This window comes from Mercenaria mercenaria, chromosome 4 (assembly GCF_021730395.1).
Source record: "Mercenaria mercenaria strain notata chromosome 4, MADL_Memer_1, whole genome shotgun sequence".
NCBI classification, from domain to species: Eukaryota; Metazoa; Mollusca; class Bivalvia; order Venerida; family Veneridae; genus Mercenaria; species Mercenaria mercenaria.
Window position 1 is genome coordinate 37522958 of NC_069364.1, and position 16678 is coordinate 37539635.

The following is a 16678-nucleotide window of genomic DNA, read 5'->3' on the forward strand; positions in this document are numbered from 1 at the left end:
TTAAGAATCGGGAAGATGTAAAAGAGCACATGTTGGAAGAAATTATTTTGATGATTTATAAATTAACGCAAATACATTTTGGGTCATTTGTCAATATTAAAATGAAATTTTTGTTGTTGATAAATTGTTTTTTTAAACATTAACATTAAATATATAGAAACAAATGTTTGATGGTTCTCTTTAATCATTAATGATTCATAAAAGTAAATGAAAAATAAGCACGCTACATGAAAGGATCCTTTTAATTCAATAATATACTCTGAATGACATTAGTATTCTGAAAAATACGAAGTGAAGTTGGAATAAAACTATGAACAAGGAATGCCAGAAATTGTTTATTGACAGCAAAGATGCCAGTGAAACTCCAGGTTGTAGAAAGCTGGATGATGTCTTGGAGAAAATTGGAGGATTTGGTTTGTACCAAAAATGGATATTTGTCTTAACTTGTTATCCATATTTACTGACAGGATTCTTTATGTTGAATCCAGTATTTATTCTTGGAGTTCCAGAACATCGGTAAGTTTGATTTTACTTTATCAGAATATTACTTGCTTTATACCAGTCCTAGTGTGGAAACAAATCCCTAGGGGGGATTGACCAACAGTAAGGTAGCATTGTAAGATTTCAGTTCATAACCTTGAGTGAGATCATTATGAATATATGAAAATCCGTAAAGAAAACTAAGTTAATTCCTGGGTATGATAATGTCTAAGGTTTAGGGACTAGTCCTACACATCCTGGATATGATAATGTCTAAGGTTTAGGGATTAGTCCTACACATCCTGGATATGATAATGTCTAAGGTTTAGGGACTAGTCCTACACATCCTGGATATGATAATGTCTAAGGTTTAGGGACTAGTCCTACACATCCTGGATATGATAATGTCTAAGGTTTAGGGACTAGTCCTACACATCCTGGATATGATAATATCTAAGGTTTAGGGACTAATCCTACACATCCTGGATATGATAATCTCTAAGGTTTAGGGACTAGTCCTACACATCCTGGATATTATAATATCGTAGGTTTAGGGACTAGTCATACACATCCTGGATATGATAATATCTAAGGTTTAGGGACTAGTCATACACATCCTGGATATGATAATATCTAAGGTTTAGGGGCTAGTCCTACACATCCTGGATATGATGATGTCTAAGGTCTAAGGACTAGTCCTACACATTCTAAACAAAAAAAAAATCTACTAAGGTTTAGCAGTATCACCAAATCACAGAAATGTTTGGCAAAGGAACAACATTTTTACCAACAATCTACCTGTCTAATAGTTTTACCTTGCTGTCATGTACCATTGGATACTTAAAATATTCTTAAAAGTTGTCCCCCTTTATAAAAGAATGCCATTTGTAAAGAAATAGAAGTAAACAATTGTTCAAATTGATGTTTAACCTAGTTATGTGAAGTTTAAGCACTGGGACATTATTGCAATTGCATCAAAACAAAGACATGTAACAGTTCTTTAAAAATGGTGAATGTTTAGAGGCGTTGAACTGTCCAGAAGTATGACCCCTTCATGCAGTCCCTTTCCAGAATTCAATACATATGTGAGCAAATTGATGATGCATTTGTAGACTTATATATATGTTTTATATGCTGTTTAATTTTCATGTATAACAACTCTTTCTTTCTATGATTTGGTGATGTTCGAATTTTTTTTTCCAAAACCTGGACTTAACTTGACTGAACCTCGATTTTTTAAAAGGACTGGACATGGCAAGAAAATTCAACAAATAAATAAGATAGGGTCTTATGCTTGATTTTTGGGTAAACTGTTGTGATATCACACCGTACGTCCGTCGTGCAGCTTTTAATATAGTGGGAATCTTCTTGTCAGAAACTGCAATAATAATTTAACAGCAATGTCCCTTGTTTTGCCCTTTGGCAAACTTATGCCTCCAAAGGTGGGGATATTAAAATTGCACTGTGTGTCCGTGTGTATGCGTCCATGTAAATTCTTGTCCGGGCTGTAACTTCAACATTCATAGGGGGATTTGAAAATAATTTGACACAAATGTTAACCATATTGAGAAGGTGTGTCGTGCTTATGACTCGGGTCTCTCAGGGTCTCTCAGGTCAAGGTCAAGGTCAGAAAATGATGATTGTGTGATTTTTTTCATGTCCGGTCCATATCTTTTTGGCACATGGAGGGATTTTGAAATATGTTTGCACAAATGTTCATCTAATCCCAAGGGTGTGTCTTGTCAATGACCCAGATCTCTTGGGTCAAGGTCACAATTTGACATATCGGTTTTGTGATTTTTTTAGCTCGACTTTTTGAAGAAAATGTAGAGCTATTGCACTTGCCCAGGCATCAGCGTCGCCGTTAGTTGAAGTTTTTGATAAAGTCAAATATCTGTGTTACTATCAAAGCTTTTGACTTGAAACTTAAAATTTATTTACTATCACAGTCTACACCAAGAGAAACAATCCCCATAACTCTGATTTGAATTTTGACAGATTTATCCCCCTTTTTAACTTAGAATTTTTAGCTCACCTGAGCACAAACTGCTCATAGTGAGCTATTGTCATCACACCATCCGTCCGTTGTCAACATTTGTGTTTAAACGACATCTCCTCCATAACCACTGAATGGATTTTGATGAAACTTGGCATGGCTGTTCCTTGGATGGTCCTCTACCAAAGGTGTTCAAACGGTTCCGCTTGGTTGTACATAGGGGCTGCCAGAGCTAAAAATAGAAAAAACTTCAAACGACATCTCCTCCTAAACCAATGGTCCAATTTTGAAATAATTTCACACAAATGGTCCTTATGTCACCCTCTACCAAGAGTTTTCAAATTATACCGATTCGTCAAAAACCATGGCCGCTGGAGGGCGTGGTCACTTTTCCCTATATGTATATAGTGGAAGCTTTTCTTGTGTGAAACTGTTGGCCCAATTTTAGAATCATTTTACACAAATGGTCCTTGTGTGACCCTCTACCAAATTTGTTCAAATTATTTTGATTCGTCAAAAAGCATGGCCGCCAGAGGGCGTGGTCACTTTTCCCTATATGTATATAGTGGAAACTTTAAAAATCTTCTTATGTGAAACTGCTTGCCTGATTTTAGAATCATTTTACACAAATAGTCCTTGTGTGACCCTCTACCAAGATTGTTCAAATTATTTTGATTTGTCTAAAAACATGGCCGCCAGAGGGCGTGGTCACTTTTCCCTATATGTATATATAGTGGAAACTTTAAAAATCTTCTTGTGTGAAACTGCTAGCCCGATTTTAAAATAATTTTACACAAATGGTCCTTGTGTGACCCTCTACCAAGATTGTTCAAATTACTTTGATTCGTCAAAAAACATGGCCGCCAGAGGGCGTGGTCACTTTTCCCTATATGTATAGTGGAAATTTTAAAAATCTTCTTGTGTGAAACTACTAGCCCGATTTCAGAATGATTTTACACAATGGTTCTTGTGTGACCCTCGACCAAGATTGTTTAAATTATTTTGATTCGTCAAAAAACATGGCCGCCAGAGGGCATGGTCACTTTTCCCTATATGTATATAGTGAAAAACTTTAAAATTCTTCTTGTTTAAAACTGCAAGCCCGATTTTAAAATAATTTACACAAATGGTTTTTGTGTGACCCTCTACCAAGATTGTTCAAATTATTCAGATTCGTCAAAAAAATGGCTACTAGGGGGCGTGGTCACTTTTCTTCTCTGAATCAATAATAGCTAGAGCCTTGATAATTGGCGTGTGATATAAGATTTGTAATGTCTACCATAATTGTTCAAATTATTACCCTAGGTTCAAAAGTGTGTGTGACATGTGTATAATATAGGCTAACATAGAAGAAACCTAACTGTGACTTATACAAACACACTTGAAGCCTTGTACACAGGTGAGCGCTTTAGGGTCAATGACCCTCTTGTTTTGGTTAAGTTTTTGATAAAATCAAATATCTCTGTTACTATCAAAGCTTTTGACTTGAAACTTGCAATATTTATTTACTATCACAGTCTACACCAGGAGAAACAATCCCCATAACTCTGGTTTGAATTTTAACAGATTTATGCCCCTTTTTAACTTAGAATGTTTTGGTTAAAGTTTTTTATAAAGTCAAATAACTCTGTTACTATCAAAGCTTTTGACTTGAAACTTAAAATAATTATCAACTATCAAAGTCTACACCAGGAGAAACAATGTCCATAATTCTGATTTGAATTTTGACAGACTTATGCCCCTTTTTAACTTAGATTTTTTTTGTTAAAGTTTTATATAATGTCCAATATCCCTGTTACTATCAAAGCTATTGACTTGAAACTTAAAATATTATTTACTATCAAAGGCTACACTATAAGAAACAATCCCCTTAACTCTGATTAGGATTTTGACAGATTTATGCCCCTTTTACTGGCAAAGCTCTAATTCAGAGTCAGACACTGAGGGAAGTCGAGCGTGCTGTCTTACGGACAGCTCTTGTTTCATGTCTGGTCCATATCTTTTTGGCACATTGAGGGATTTTGAAATAAGTTTGCACCAATGTTCATCTAATCCCTAGGGTGTGTCGTGTCAATGACCCAGATCTCTTGGGTTAAGGTCAAGGTCACAATTTGACATATCTGTTTTCTGCATGAAGTCATTATTTTTGTTTTTGTTAGCTCACCTGAGCCAAAGGCTCATGGTGAGCTTTTGTGACCACTCAATGTCTGTCGTGCGTTGTCTGTCGTGCGTCCGTCAACATTTTCTAAAAAAATCTTCTTCTTCAAAACCGCTGGGCAGATTTTCACCAAAGTTCACAGAAATGATTCCTGGGTGGTCCTCTTTCAAAATTGTTCAAAGAATTGAATTCCACACAGAACTCTGGTTGCCATGCCAACCAAAAGGAAAAACTTAAAAACCTCCTTGTCCAAAACCACAAGGCGTAGAGTCTCGATATTTGGCATGTGACATCATCTAATGGTCCTCTATGAAGATTATTTAAATTATGCCCCTGGGGTGAAAAGAGGCCCCACCCCGGGAGTCCCAAGTTTGACATAGAAATTTAGGGAAAAAACTTTAAAAATCTTCTTTTCTAAAACTACAAGACCTAGGCCTTTGATATTTGTTATGTAGCATTGCCTTGTGGTCCTCTACCAAGATTATTCAAAGTATTACCCTGGGGTGAAAAGAGGCCCCACTCAGGGGGTCCAAAGTTTTACATAGACTTATATAGAATTTTTTTTTTAAAAATCTTCTTGTCTGAAACCGCAAGGCCTAGGCTTTTGATATTTGATATGTTGCATTGCCTAGTGATCCTCTACCAAGATTATTTAAATTATACCCCTTGGGTGAAAAGAGGTCCCACGTGTTACATATAGGAAAACAAAAATCTTCTTGCCTGAAACTGCAAGGCCAGGCTTTTGATATTTGGTATGTTGCATTGCCTAGTGGTCCTCTACCAAAATTGTTCAAATTATGCCCCTGGGGTGAAAAGAGGCCCTGCCCTGGGGGTCCCAATTTTTAGATAGACTTATACAGTAAAAAACATTAATAATCTTCTTGTCTGAAAGTTCAAGGCCAAGGCCTTTGGTATTTGGTATGTTGCATTGCCTATTGGTCTCTAACAAGACTGTTCAGATTATGCCCCTGGGGTGAAAAGAGGCCCCACCCCAAGGGTCACTTGTTTTTCATAGAGCAAAAAGCCCTTATAACTTGGCAATGCTTGAGACTAGGACTCACAAACTAATAGAGATTGACACAGAGCTTAGATATTTTACATGTGGGATTGTCTAGTGGTCCTTTAGGTGGCCCTCTTTCAGAATTGCCCAAAGAATTGAAATCCATGCAGAACTTGGGTTGCCATGGCAACCGAAATGAAAATCTTTAAAAATCTGCTTCTCAGAAACTTTCAGCTGGATTTCAAATATATTAAATAAAAATGATCTTTAGGTGACCCTCTACCAAAAGCACTTAAGTCATTACATTTCGGTAAAAAAATATGGCTGCCAGGGGGGCGGGGCTCCCATGTGGTTTTGGGATGATCTATGTATGAAAAGAATTGGAACCACTGCCTTACCCTTGCATGATCGTAAGAGGCGACTAATAGGGTCTTAACACTTGCTTTTGCTGTAACTCTGTGATTCCAGCAGGTATACAAATTTTGATTCCATACCTCATGTTTTTATTTCGATGTAAATGAGATGTGAAACCAAAATTTGTAGTCCTGTTTGGCACCATATAACGTATACTGTGTTGGTGCGCCGTAAAACCCAAATAAATAAATAAATAAATTATTTTCCCTATATGCAAATATTGTAAATTTCAAAAATCTTCTTCTCTGAAACCTGAAGGCCTAGAGCTTAGATATTTGGCATGTGGCATTGTCTAATGCACATACACAATTATTATTACATGACTGTATTCTATTGCTTCTCTGATCGGCTGAAAACGGTTCGAAAAGTAATGAGTACATATCATATCAACTTATCTTGGGTTATAAATAGTATGAAAATAAAAATAGATCGAAGTAGGTGCTTGGAAAACCAATATCAACCTGATCTGGTCTAAATTTATTCCTTATTTCTTTATTAAAGATACAATTATAATAACAAGACTGACTATACATTTATTCATGTAATAAAACAATTATTGACTTTTTCATAGGCTGATATCAGGATTTATCAACCCTCAAAAAACCCTCAAAAAGTTATATTCACCGAGCAGAATATAACTTTTTGAGGGTTGATAAATCCTGATATCAACCTATGAATAAGTCGATAATTGTATAATGTTATCCCCTGACGAAAGTCGGAGGGATATAGTTTTGGCATTGTCCGTTCGTCCGTCCATCCGAGCTCACATTTGCATACTTAGGTGGCTATAGGAACAATAGGTAACTGTACTTTTTCTTTGATGTCATTCATTCCGTAAGGCTTTTATGTGGTTATTTTTATGCCCCCAATGGGAGGCATATAGTTTTTGAACCGTCTGTCTGTCCGCAATTTTTGTGTCGGGTCCATATCTTTGTCATCAATGGATGGATTTTCAAATAACTTGGCATGAATGTGTACCACAGTAAGACGACGTGTCGCGCGCAAGACCCAGGTCCGTAGCTCAAAGGTCAAGGTCTCACTTAGACATTAAAGGATAGTGCATTGATGGGCGTGTCCGGTCCATATCTTTGTCATCGATATTTGGATTTTCAAATAACTTGGCATGAATGTGTACCACAGTAAGACGACGTGTCGCGCGCAAGACCCAGGTCCGTAGATTAAAGGTCAAGGTCACACTTAGACGTTAAAGGATAGTTCATTGATGGGCGTGTCCGGTCCATATCTTTGTCATCGACGGATGGATTTTCAAATAACTTGGCATAAATGTGTACCACAGTAAGACGACGTGTCGCGCGCAAGATCCAGGTCCGTAGCTCAAAGGTCAAGGTCACACTTAGACGTTAAGGAATAGTGCATTGATGGGCGTGTCCGGCCCATATCTTTGTCATCAATGGATGGATTTTCAAATAACTTGGCATGAATGTGTACCACAGTAAGACGATGTGTCACACGCAAGACCCAGGTCTGTATCTCAAAGGTCAAGGTCACACTTAGACGTTAAAGGTCATTTTTCATGATAGTGCATTGATGGGCATGTCCGGTCCATATCTTTGTCATTCATGCATGGATTTTCAAATAACTATGCATGAATGTGTGACACAGTAAGACGACGTGTCGCGCGCAAGACCAGCTCCGTAGGTCAAAGGTCCTAAACTCTAACATCGGCCATAACTATTCATTCAAAGTGCCATCTGGGGCATGTGTCATCCTATGGAGACAGCTCTTGTTTTCTTATGTGGCTAAAAGAACAATAGAGAGAACAAAAGAGTAGCCACATAAGTATCCATATGTAGGAACGTCCGTCAGTCCGGAGCCATATCTAAGAAATGGTTGGGAATATTTATATAAAACTTCATATACATGTTCACCACTATGTTTTTCTGGCCCATCAAGTTTCAGTCAGATTGCCCTAGTAACACCAGAGTTATGGCCCTTAGAAGTTTCTAGTGTTAACTATATAGGGTACTATAAATATGGCAATTTCTGCATCATTAATTTTGATATATTTGACCTAGAACTATGAAACTTAAACAGAATTTAGATCACCATAATATGGTTATGTACACATAGTTTCATTCGGATTTATTTTGTAAATTAAGAGATTAAGAGTTATTGCCCTTTAATTGTATAAAAATCCACATATTTGTACATAACAAACTTACCATTTGGTAGAATTTCATTAAATTTCTTTCATTCTTTTCCATGAACATTTATTGTAAACATGTGAAGTTGTGTACCAACACCTGGTCACCCCCTTACCTTGATCACACCCCCTCCTCCCCCCGCCCCCCCCCCCCCCCCCACCAAAAAAAATTAAAAAATCATTCCTTACTTTAGATTTTTTTCAAACAAACTTCATATACTTGTTCACCACTGTGAGGTTATGGGGCCCATCAAGTGTCAGATTACCAAGTAACACCAGAGTTATGGCCCTTAGAAGTTTCTAGTGTTAACTATATAGGGTACTATAGATATGGCAATTTCTGCGTCATAACTTCTGATATATTTGACCTTGAACTATGAAACTTAAACAGAATTTAGAGCACTATAATGTGGTTGTGCACACACAATTTCGTACGGATTTCTTTTGTAACTTCAGAATTATTGCCCTTTAATTGTCAAAAAATCCACATATTTGTACATAACAAACTTACCATTTGGCAGAATTTCATTAAATTTCTTTCATTCTTTTCCATGAACATTTATTATAAACATGTGAAGTTGTACACCCACACCTGGTCACCCACTTGCCTTAGTCACACCCCTCCCCCTTCCAACCCCCCTCACTCCCCCCTCCCCCCCCAAAAAAAAAAAATTAAATTCACATTTTTTTTTTCATTTTTAATTTTCCATCAATATTTATAATCAACATGTGAAATTTTGTTTCCTCACCTGTTCCCCCCCCCCCCCCCCCCCCCCCCCCTAAAAAATAAATATACACTTATATTTATATATATACATAAATATATTTCCATTCTTTTTTTTTTTTTTTTTTTTTTAATGTTCAAACCTTCAACATGGTAAGTTGTGACTGCACAAACCTTGCCCTCAGCTATGTTCAAGATATCTTACTTGATTGTGTTCTCTTAAAGACATCTGTTCTTTTAAGTTCAAATGTACATGTTAAACAGCATGCAACACTGGTGCCAAACCACTCAAAGACAATATTTCATTCCAGTTAAACTTAAAGCTCACGTTTCAATTAACTGCATTTAATTTTAAAAGCTAAGCTTATTACAGTAAGCATATCCCATTCAAAATAAATTCTTTAGTCAGGATCAAAGTATCATACATTTATTATGTACTCTTTAATTAAACATTTGTTTTCTATTAAATTGATTTTGACTAATGAAATTATTTGCTTCTTATTAACATCCTTAACTTTTTGCCAGATATATTTTTTTGCCATTCCTCACAACAAACCGTTGCGGCAAGGGATACTAATTCATTGAATTGGCTTGTTCAAATTATGATCCCAAGGTCAATATTGGCCCCACCCCATTATAATCAGGATGAATGCCATTATTTTATTAAGCTTATCAAACATGCTGATCTATTTGAAGTTGTTTCCAGATGCAACATTCCTGGGTGTGATAAAATCATAGGTCACAGTTAATGATAAATATGGCAATGTCAAAGGTAATTGATAAACAATATTGAGTTGTTTTCAGATATGCCCTTCATGGACATAAAAATGTTTATGGTAATAAAGGTAAGATTAAGTTGTTTTCAGATATGTTATTCTTGGATATGACTGTGTTTATGATAAAAAACATAAGATTAAATAGTTTTAGAAGTACCATTCCAGACAAGAAAAAATTCCTAGGTAAAGCAATGTCTAAGGTAATAAACATCAGTTAACCTTGTTTCCAGATTAAGTTGTTTCCAGATGACCATTCCTGAATTCCTGGAATGTTCAAGGTAATAAGGTTTTGAATAAACATAAGATACTGTGAAATCATTTAAATTCGCTGGCATGAAATTTCGCGTAAATGTGAAAAAGGACTGTTTCGCGCAGGCTTTAATTCGCGCGTTTCAATTTTATAAATGAAAAAATTAAATTAAAAAATAATAATAGCGCGGTCTTTAATTCGCGCATCGGTCCTAGCGCGAAATACGCGAAAATTCGTCCTACGTGAACATAAATGATTTCACAGTAAACCTGTTTTCAGATGTGCCATTCCTGGGTATGCCAATGATACATACAAGATACAGGGGGAGGAGCATCTTCATTTGATCAACTTGACCATACCAAGATCTACAGTAGAAGGCAGAGAGTATGACAGATGTCAAATATTTCAGTACCACAACAACAGCCTGAGATTTAACTGGTAGGTTTGTTTTATAGTTCAGTATTCTGCCCCTTTTTGCACATACAGAGAGGTATATAGTGCTTGAACTGTCTGTCTGGCTATCTGTCACACTTTCTTTTGTACACAACTCCTCATTATGGTTTCAATCCAATTGAATTGAAACTGGGTATACATCATCAACTTGAAGTGAACATGCACATAATGTTGAGACTTTCATGTCAATCTGATTATTTTATCTATAGATGTGGCCCTTTTATGACTTTAAGATACTATAACTACATCAGAATTTTGTGTACTCATCTTCTGTAGTTGCCATCCAACTGAAATCAAATTTGGTATACCTCAGCAATGTGAAGTGGGCATGAACATATTTTCAAGACATTTCATGTCTGAGAATTATGCCTCCCACCACACAGTGGTGTGGGAGACATATTGATTTACTCCTGTCTCTGTGCGTGTCCGTCCATGTGTCTGTCTGTCTATGTCTGTCACATATCTTGTCCGCACTCTAGTCAGACGTACATTTCTAATTCGATCTTCACTAAACTTAAACAAAATGTGTTTGACCATAAGTCCTCAGTCAGGTTCGATAACTAGCTAAATTGGTCCAGGCACTTTGGAATTATGGCCCTTGAATTACCGAAAATCGGCTTTTTAGCTCACCTGTCACAAAGTGACAAGGTGAGCTTTTGTGATCGCGCGGTGTCCGTCGTCCGTCGTGCGTCCGTGCGTCCGTAAACTTTTGCTTGTGACCACTCTAGAGGTCACATTTTTCATGGGATCTTTATGAAAGTTGGTCAGAATGTTCATCTTGATGATATCTAGGTCAAGTTCGAAACTGGGTCACGTGCCATCAAAAACTAGGTCAGTAGGTCTAAAAATAGAAAAACCTTGTGACCTCTCTAGAGGCCATATATTTCACAAGATCTTCATGAAAATTGGTCAGAATGTTCACCTTGATGATATCTAGGTCAAGTTCGAACCTGGGTCACGTGGGGTCAAAAACTAGGTCAGTAGGTCTAAAAATAGAAAAACCTTGTGACCTCTCTAGAGGCCATATTTTTCATGAGATCTTCATGAATATTGGTCAGAATGTTTATCTTGATGATATCTAGGTCAAGTTCGAAACTGGGTCACGTAGGGTCAAAAACTAGGTCATTAGGTCTAAAAATAGAAAAACCTTGTGACCTCTCTAGAGGCCATATTTCTCAATGCATCTTCATGAAAATCGGTCAGAATGTTTATCTTGATGATATCTAGGTCAAGTTCGAAACTGGGTCACGTTGGGTTAAAAACTAGGTCAGTAAATCTAAAAATAGAAAAACCTTGTGACCTCTCTAGAGGCCATATTTTTCATGAGATCTTCATGAATATTGGTCAGAATGTTCAGCTTGATGATATCTAGGTCAAGTTTGAAACTGGGTCATGTGCGGTCAAAAACTAGGTCAGTAGGTTTAAAAATAGGAAAACCTTGTGACCTCTCTAGAGGCCATATTTTTCAATGGATCTTCATGAAAATTGGTCAGAATGTTTACCTTGAAGATATCTAGGTCAAGTTCGAACCTGGGTCACGTGGGGTCAAAAACTAGGTCAGTAGATCTAAAAATAGAAAAACCTTGTGACCTCTCTAGAGGCCATATTTTTCATGAGATCTTCATGAATATTGGTCAGAATGTTTATCTTGATGATATCTAGGTCAAGTTCGAAACTGGGTCACGTAGGGTCAAAAACTAGGTCATTAGGTCTAAAAATAGAAAAACCTTGTGACCTCTCTAGAGGCCATATTTCTCAATGCATCTTCATGAAAATTGGTCAGAATGTTCATCTTGATGATATCTAGGTCAAGTTTGAAACTGGGTCACGTTGGGTTAAAAACTAGGTCAGTAGATCTAAAATAGAAAAACCTTGTGACCTCTCTAGAGGCCATATTTTTCATGAGATCTTCATGAATATTGGTCAGAATGTTCAGCTTGATGATATCTAGGTCAAGTTCGAAACTGGTTCATGTGCGGTCAAAAACTAGGTCAGTAGGTTTAAAAATAGGAAAACCTTGTGACCTCTCTAGAGGCCATATTTTTCAATGGATCTTCATGAAAATTGGTCAGAATGTTTACCTTGAAGATATCTAGGTCAAGTTCGAAACTGGGTCACGTGGGGTTAAAAACTAGGTCAGTAGATCTAAAAATAGAAAAACCTTGTGACCTCTCTAAAGGCCATATTTTTCATGAGATCTTCATGAATATTGGTCAGAATGTTCATCTTGATGATATCTAAATCAGATTCAAAACTGGGTCACGTGGGGTCAAAAACTAGGTCAGTAGGTCTAAAAATAGAAAAAACCTTGTGACCTCTGTAGCGGCCATATTTCTCAATGGATCTTCATGAAAATTGGTGAGAATGTTCAGCTTGATGATATCTAGGTCAGGTTCGTAACTGGGTCATGTGCGGTCAAAAACTAGGTCAGTAGGTCAAAAAATAGAAAAACCTTGTGACCTCTCTAGAGGCCATATTTTTCACGAGATCTTCATGAAAATTGGTGAGAATGTTCACCTTGATGATATCTAGGTCAAGTTTAAAAGTGGGTCACGTGCCTTCAAAAACTAGGTCTTTGGTCAAATAATAGAAAAACCTTGTGACCTCTCTAGAGGCCATGTTTTTCAATGGATCTTCATGAAAATTGGTCAGAATTTTTTATCTTGATGATATCTAGGTCACATGTGCTCAAAAACTAGGTCACTATGTCAAATAATAGAAATAACGATGTCATATTCAGTTGAACACTGGGTCATGTTGAGATAGGTGAGCGATTCAGGACCATCATGGTCCTCTTGTTTACTCTTGTCCGCGCTCTAAGTCGAACAGTTCTCATCCGATCTTTACCAAACTTGAACCAAATGTTTTTGACCATAATTCCTCAGCCAAGTTCATTAACTAGCCAAGTCGCCCCAAGCTCTTCAGAATTATGGCCCTTGAATTACCCAAAATCTGCCTTTTTACTCTTCAAGCGTATATTTGTGGTGAGTAAACAGTATATAAAGACTGACTTACTATTTTAGATGATTAGGCAGTTGTGGGAGACATGCGCTTTTCTCAAAAGCAGCTCTAGTTTTTTTCTTTTTAGCTCACCTGTCACAGAGTGACAAGGTGAGCTTTTGTGATCGCGCAGCGTCCGTCGTCCGTCCGTCCGTGTGTGCGTCCGTGCGTGCGTAAACTTTTGCTTGTGACCACTCTAGAGGTCACATTTTTCCTGGGGTCTTTATGAAAATTGGTCAGAATGTTCACCTTGATGATATCTAGGTCAAGTTCGAAACTGGGTCACATTCAGTCAAAAACTAGGTCAGTAGGTCTAAAAATAGAAAAACCTTGTGACCTCTCTAGAGGCCATATATTTTACAAGATCTTCATGAAAATTGGTCAGAATGTTCATCTCGATGATATCTAGGTCAAATTTGAAACTGGGTCACGTGCCATCAAAAACTAGGTCAGTAGGTCAAATAATAGAAAAACCTTGTGACCTCTCTAGAGGCCATACTTTTCATGGGATATGTATGAAAATTGGTCTGAATGTTCATCTTGATGATATCTAGGTCATGTATGAAACTGGGTCAACTGCGGTCAAAAACTAGGTCAGTAGGTTTAAAATTAGAAAAATCTTGTGATCTCTCTAGAGGCCATATTTTTCAATGGATCTTCATAAAAATTGGTCTGAATGTTCGCCTTGATGATATCTAGGTCACTTTCGAAACTGGGTTACGTGGGCCAGTAGGTATAAAAATAGAAAAACCTTGTGACCTCTCTAGAGGCCATGTTTTTCATGAGATCTTCATGGAAATTAGTGAGAATGTTCACCTTGATGATATCTAGGTCAAGTTCAAAACAGGGTCACGTACCTTCGAAAACTAGGTCAAAGGTCAAATAATAGAAAAACTTTGTGATCTCTCTAGAGGCCATATTTTTCAATGAATGTTCATGAAAATTGGTCAGAATTTTTATCTTGATAATATCTAGGTCAAGTTCAAAACTGGGTCACATGAGCTCAAAAACTAGGTCACTATGTCAAATAATAGAAAAAACGACGTCATACTCAAAACTGGGTCATGTGGGAACTGGTGAGCGATTCAGGACCATCATGGTCCTCTTGTTTTCTGGAGTTATTGCCCTGCTGTGGATCTTATTCGTAATTTTTCATTTTCAGGGGGCTTGTGTCATACTATGTTGCGACATTCTTGTTTTCAACAAAATTCTGTTTGCCATTGCCAGTTTGTTAGTTTCTCAGTAACTACAGATCATATATGTTGATGATACTTTGCCATCATAATCACAATGGTATGAACTGAGCTTCATAACTCTTGGTGTCATTGGAATAATATTATTTCCTTTTTAAGCTCATCTGAACTTTCTTCCAGGTGAGCTATTATTACAGATGGATGGTCAGGCATCCTGCATCAACATTTTTATTTAAACATCTTCACTGAAACAGCTTGTCAGAATTACACCACATTCAGCCACTAGTATCCTGGCAAGGACCTCTCTCACACTTGCTTAAATGGTTGTGCTTGGTTCATTATACCTTTAGTTGGCTTCTTCTCATGAACCATCGGATGGATTTTGACTGGTATATGTAATAATTTTCAAAGGGTTCTGCTTGGCACCTTTTACGGGCACCAGACTTAAAAATAGCGAAACCTTGAATAGAGTTCTTGTTTTATTGCAACCTTATATGGACCTCTCTCAGATATGTTCAAGTGGTTTTGCTATGGAAGTCAAGTGACACCCAGAGCTAAAAATATAGAAACTTTTAATGTCTACTTCTCATAAACCTCTTAATGGATCTATACCAAAGGTGATATGTAGCAGCATTATATAGTCCTCTGTCAAATTAATTCAAATATTAGAAAAAACCTTTAAACATGAATCATTTAATGATTGATCTTCACCAAAACTTGTTATATAGCATTCTTGTATGAACTTCTTTCAAGTTTGATCAAATGATTCCACTTTGCCGTGAGGTCTCCAGAACTAAAGATATAAAAATTTTAAACAACTTCTCACAGAACGCTTGATAGATCTTCACCAGGCTTGGTCTGTAGCATTCTTGTTTGGGCCTCAGTTATGTTCAGTTGGTTTGCATTGTCTGTTTTTAGGGACTGACAGCACTAAAAATAGAAAAAAAAACTTTAAACAACTTCTTCCCATGAACTAATAGATGGATTATCACCAAGCCTGGCCTGTAGCATCCTTACATTGACCTCTCTTAGATTTATAAGCTCACCTGAGCACAAAGTGATTGTCCAACGTCTGGCGTCATCCATCATATGGCGTCCATCAACATTTTCCTTTAAACAACATCTCCTCCTAAACCACCAGGCCAATTTTGATGAAACTTCACAGGGATGTTCCTTGGAAGGTCTTCTTTAAAAATTGTTCAGATAATAGAATTCTGTACAGAACTCAGGGCAACCGAAAGGAAAAAACTTTATAAATCTTGTTGTCAAAAACCACAGGTCCTAGGGCTTTGATATCTGGTAGTAGCAAGTTTCAAGTTTCAAGTTTTATTTCAAATCTCAGCCCTTTAAGGGCATCAGCATTACAAATAAATGCATGTACAAATTAATTGCCAAAACAGTTCAACAAACAAATATTACAAACTATCTAAACATTAGTAACATTTACTAACATAACAGGAATGTGACCAACATAAACTCAAAGTAGCATGCATGAGCCCTGTCACAAGAAAACCGACTCATTGACCCCACAACCATGGCGAATCAAGACCAGCCCATGCATCCGCGCAGCACCAGCAGAACCCAGAAAACGCCCGCACTCACTGCAGAAATTTAAAGACGTTTTTAACTGACAGACTAAGGCCCACCAGGACCCCACAGATACACAGACCAGTCAAGACCCAACCAGACAACAAACCCATGAGCCGGCCCAAAAGTAACAGAGTCCATACAATCTTTCTTACTCAAATACAAAATTCTTTGCATTAATATGGGATGGTATGAAAATTGAGCATTTAAGTATGTAAAGTTTGTAGACCCGGAAGGTGGTATACCATTAATCAAATGCAGACATAATCTTTTGCACAAAAATAGCTAATTTAAGTAAGGTTGTCCTATCTCTTTGTTGCAAACAGTTGTTCAAAATTATACATGTTTGGTCTTCTGAAATGTATTGATAAATATTTTCTGCGAAGATCATTAAGATGGGAACATTAAAAAATATAATGAAATTCATCACCTAAAGAGTGGTTATTACACAAATGACAAGTTCTTAAGTTATGAGCTAAATTA

General features: G+C 37.0%; 1 protein-coding gene across 1 annotated transcript in view; it reads left to right on the top strand.

Annotated features, from left to right (window-relative positions):
* Positions 1 to 310: 310 nt before the first annotated feature.
* LOC123552812 (organic cation transporter protein-like) overlaps positions 311 to 16678 on the top strand; it is a 50632-nt gene continuing 34264 nt past the window's right edge. The window contains exons 1-3 of the mRNA XM_053542134.1: positions 311 to 516; positions 9741 to 9912; positions 10219 to 10400. Coding sequence (XP_053398109.1) covers positions 311 to 516; positions 9741 to 9912; positions 10219 to 10400 — 560 coding nt within the window. The remainder of the gene's footprint in view (positions 517 to 9740; positions 9913 to 10218; positions 10401 to 16678) is intronic.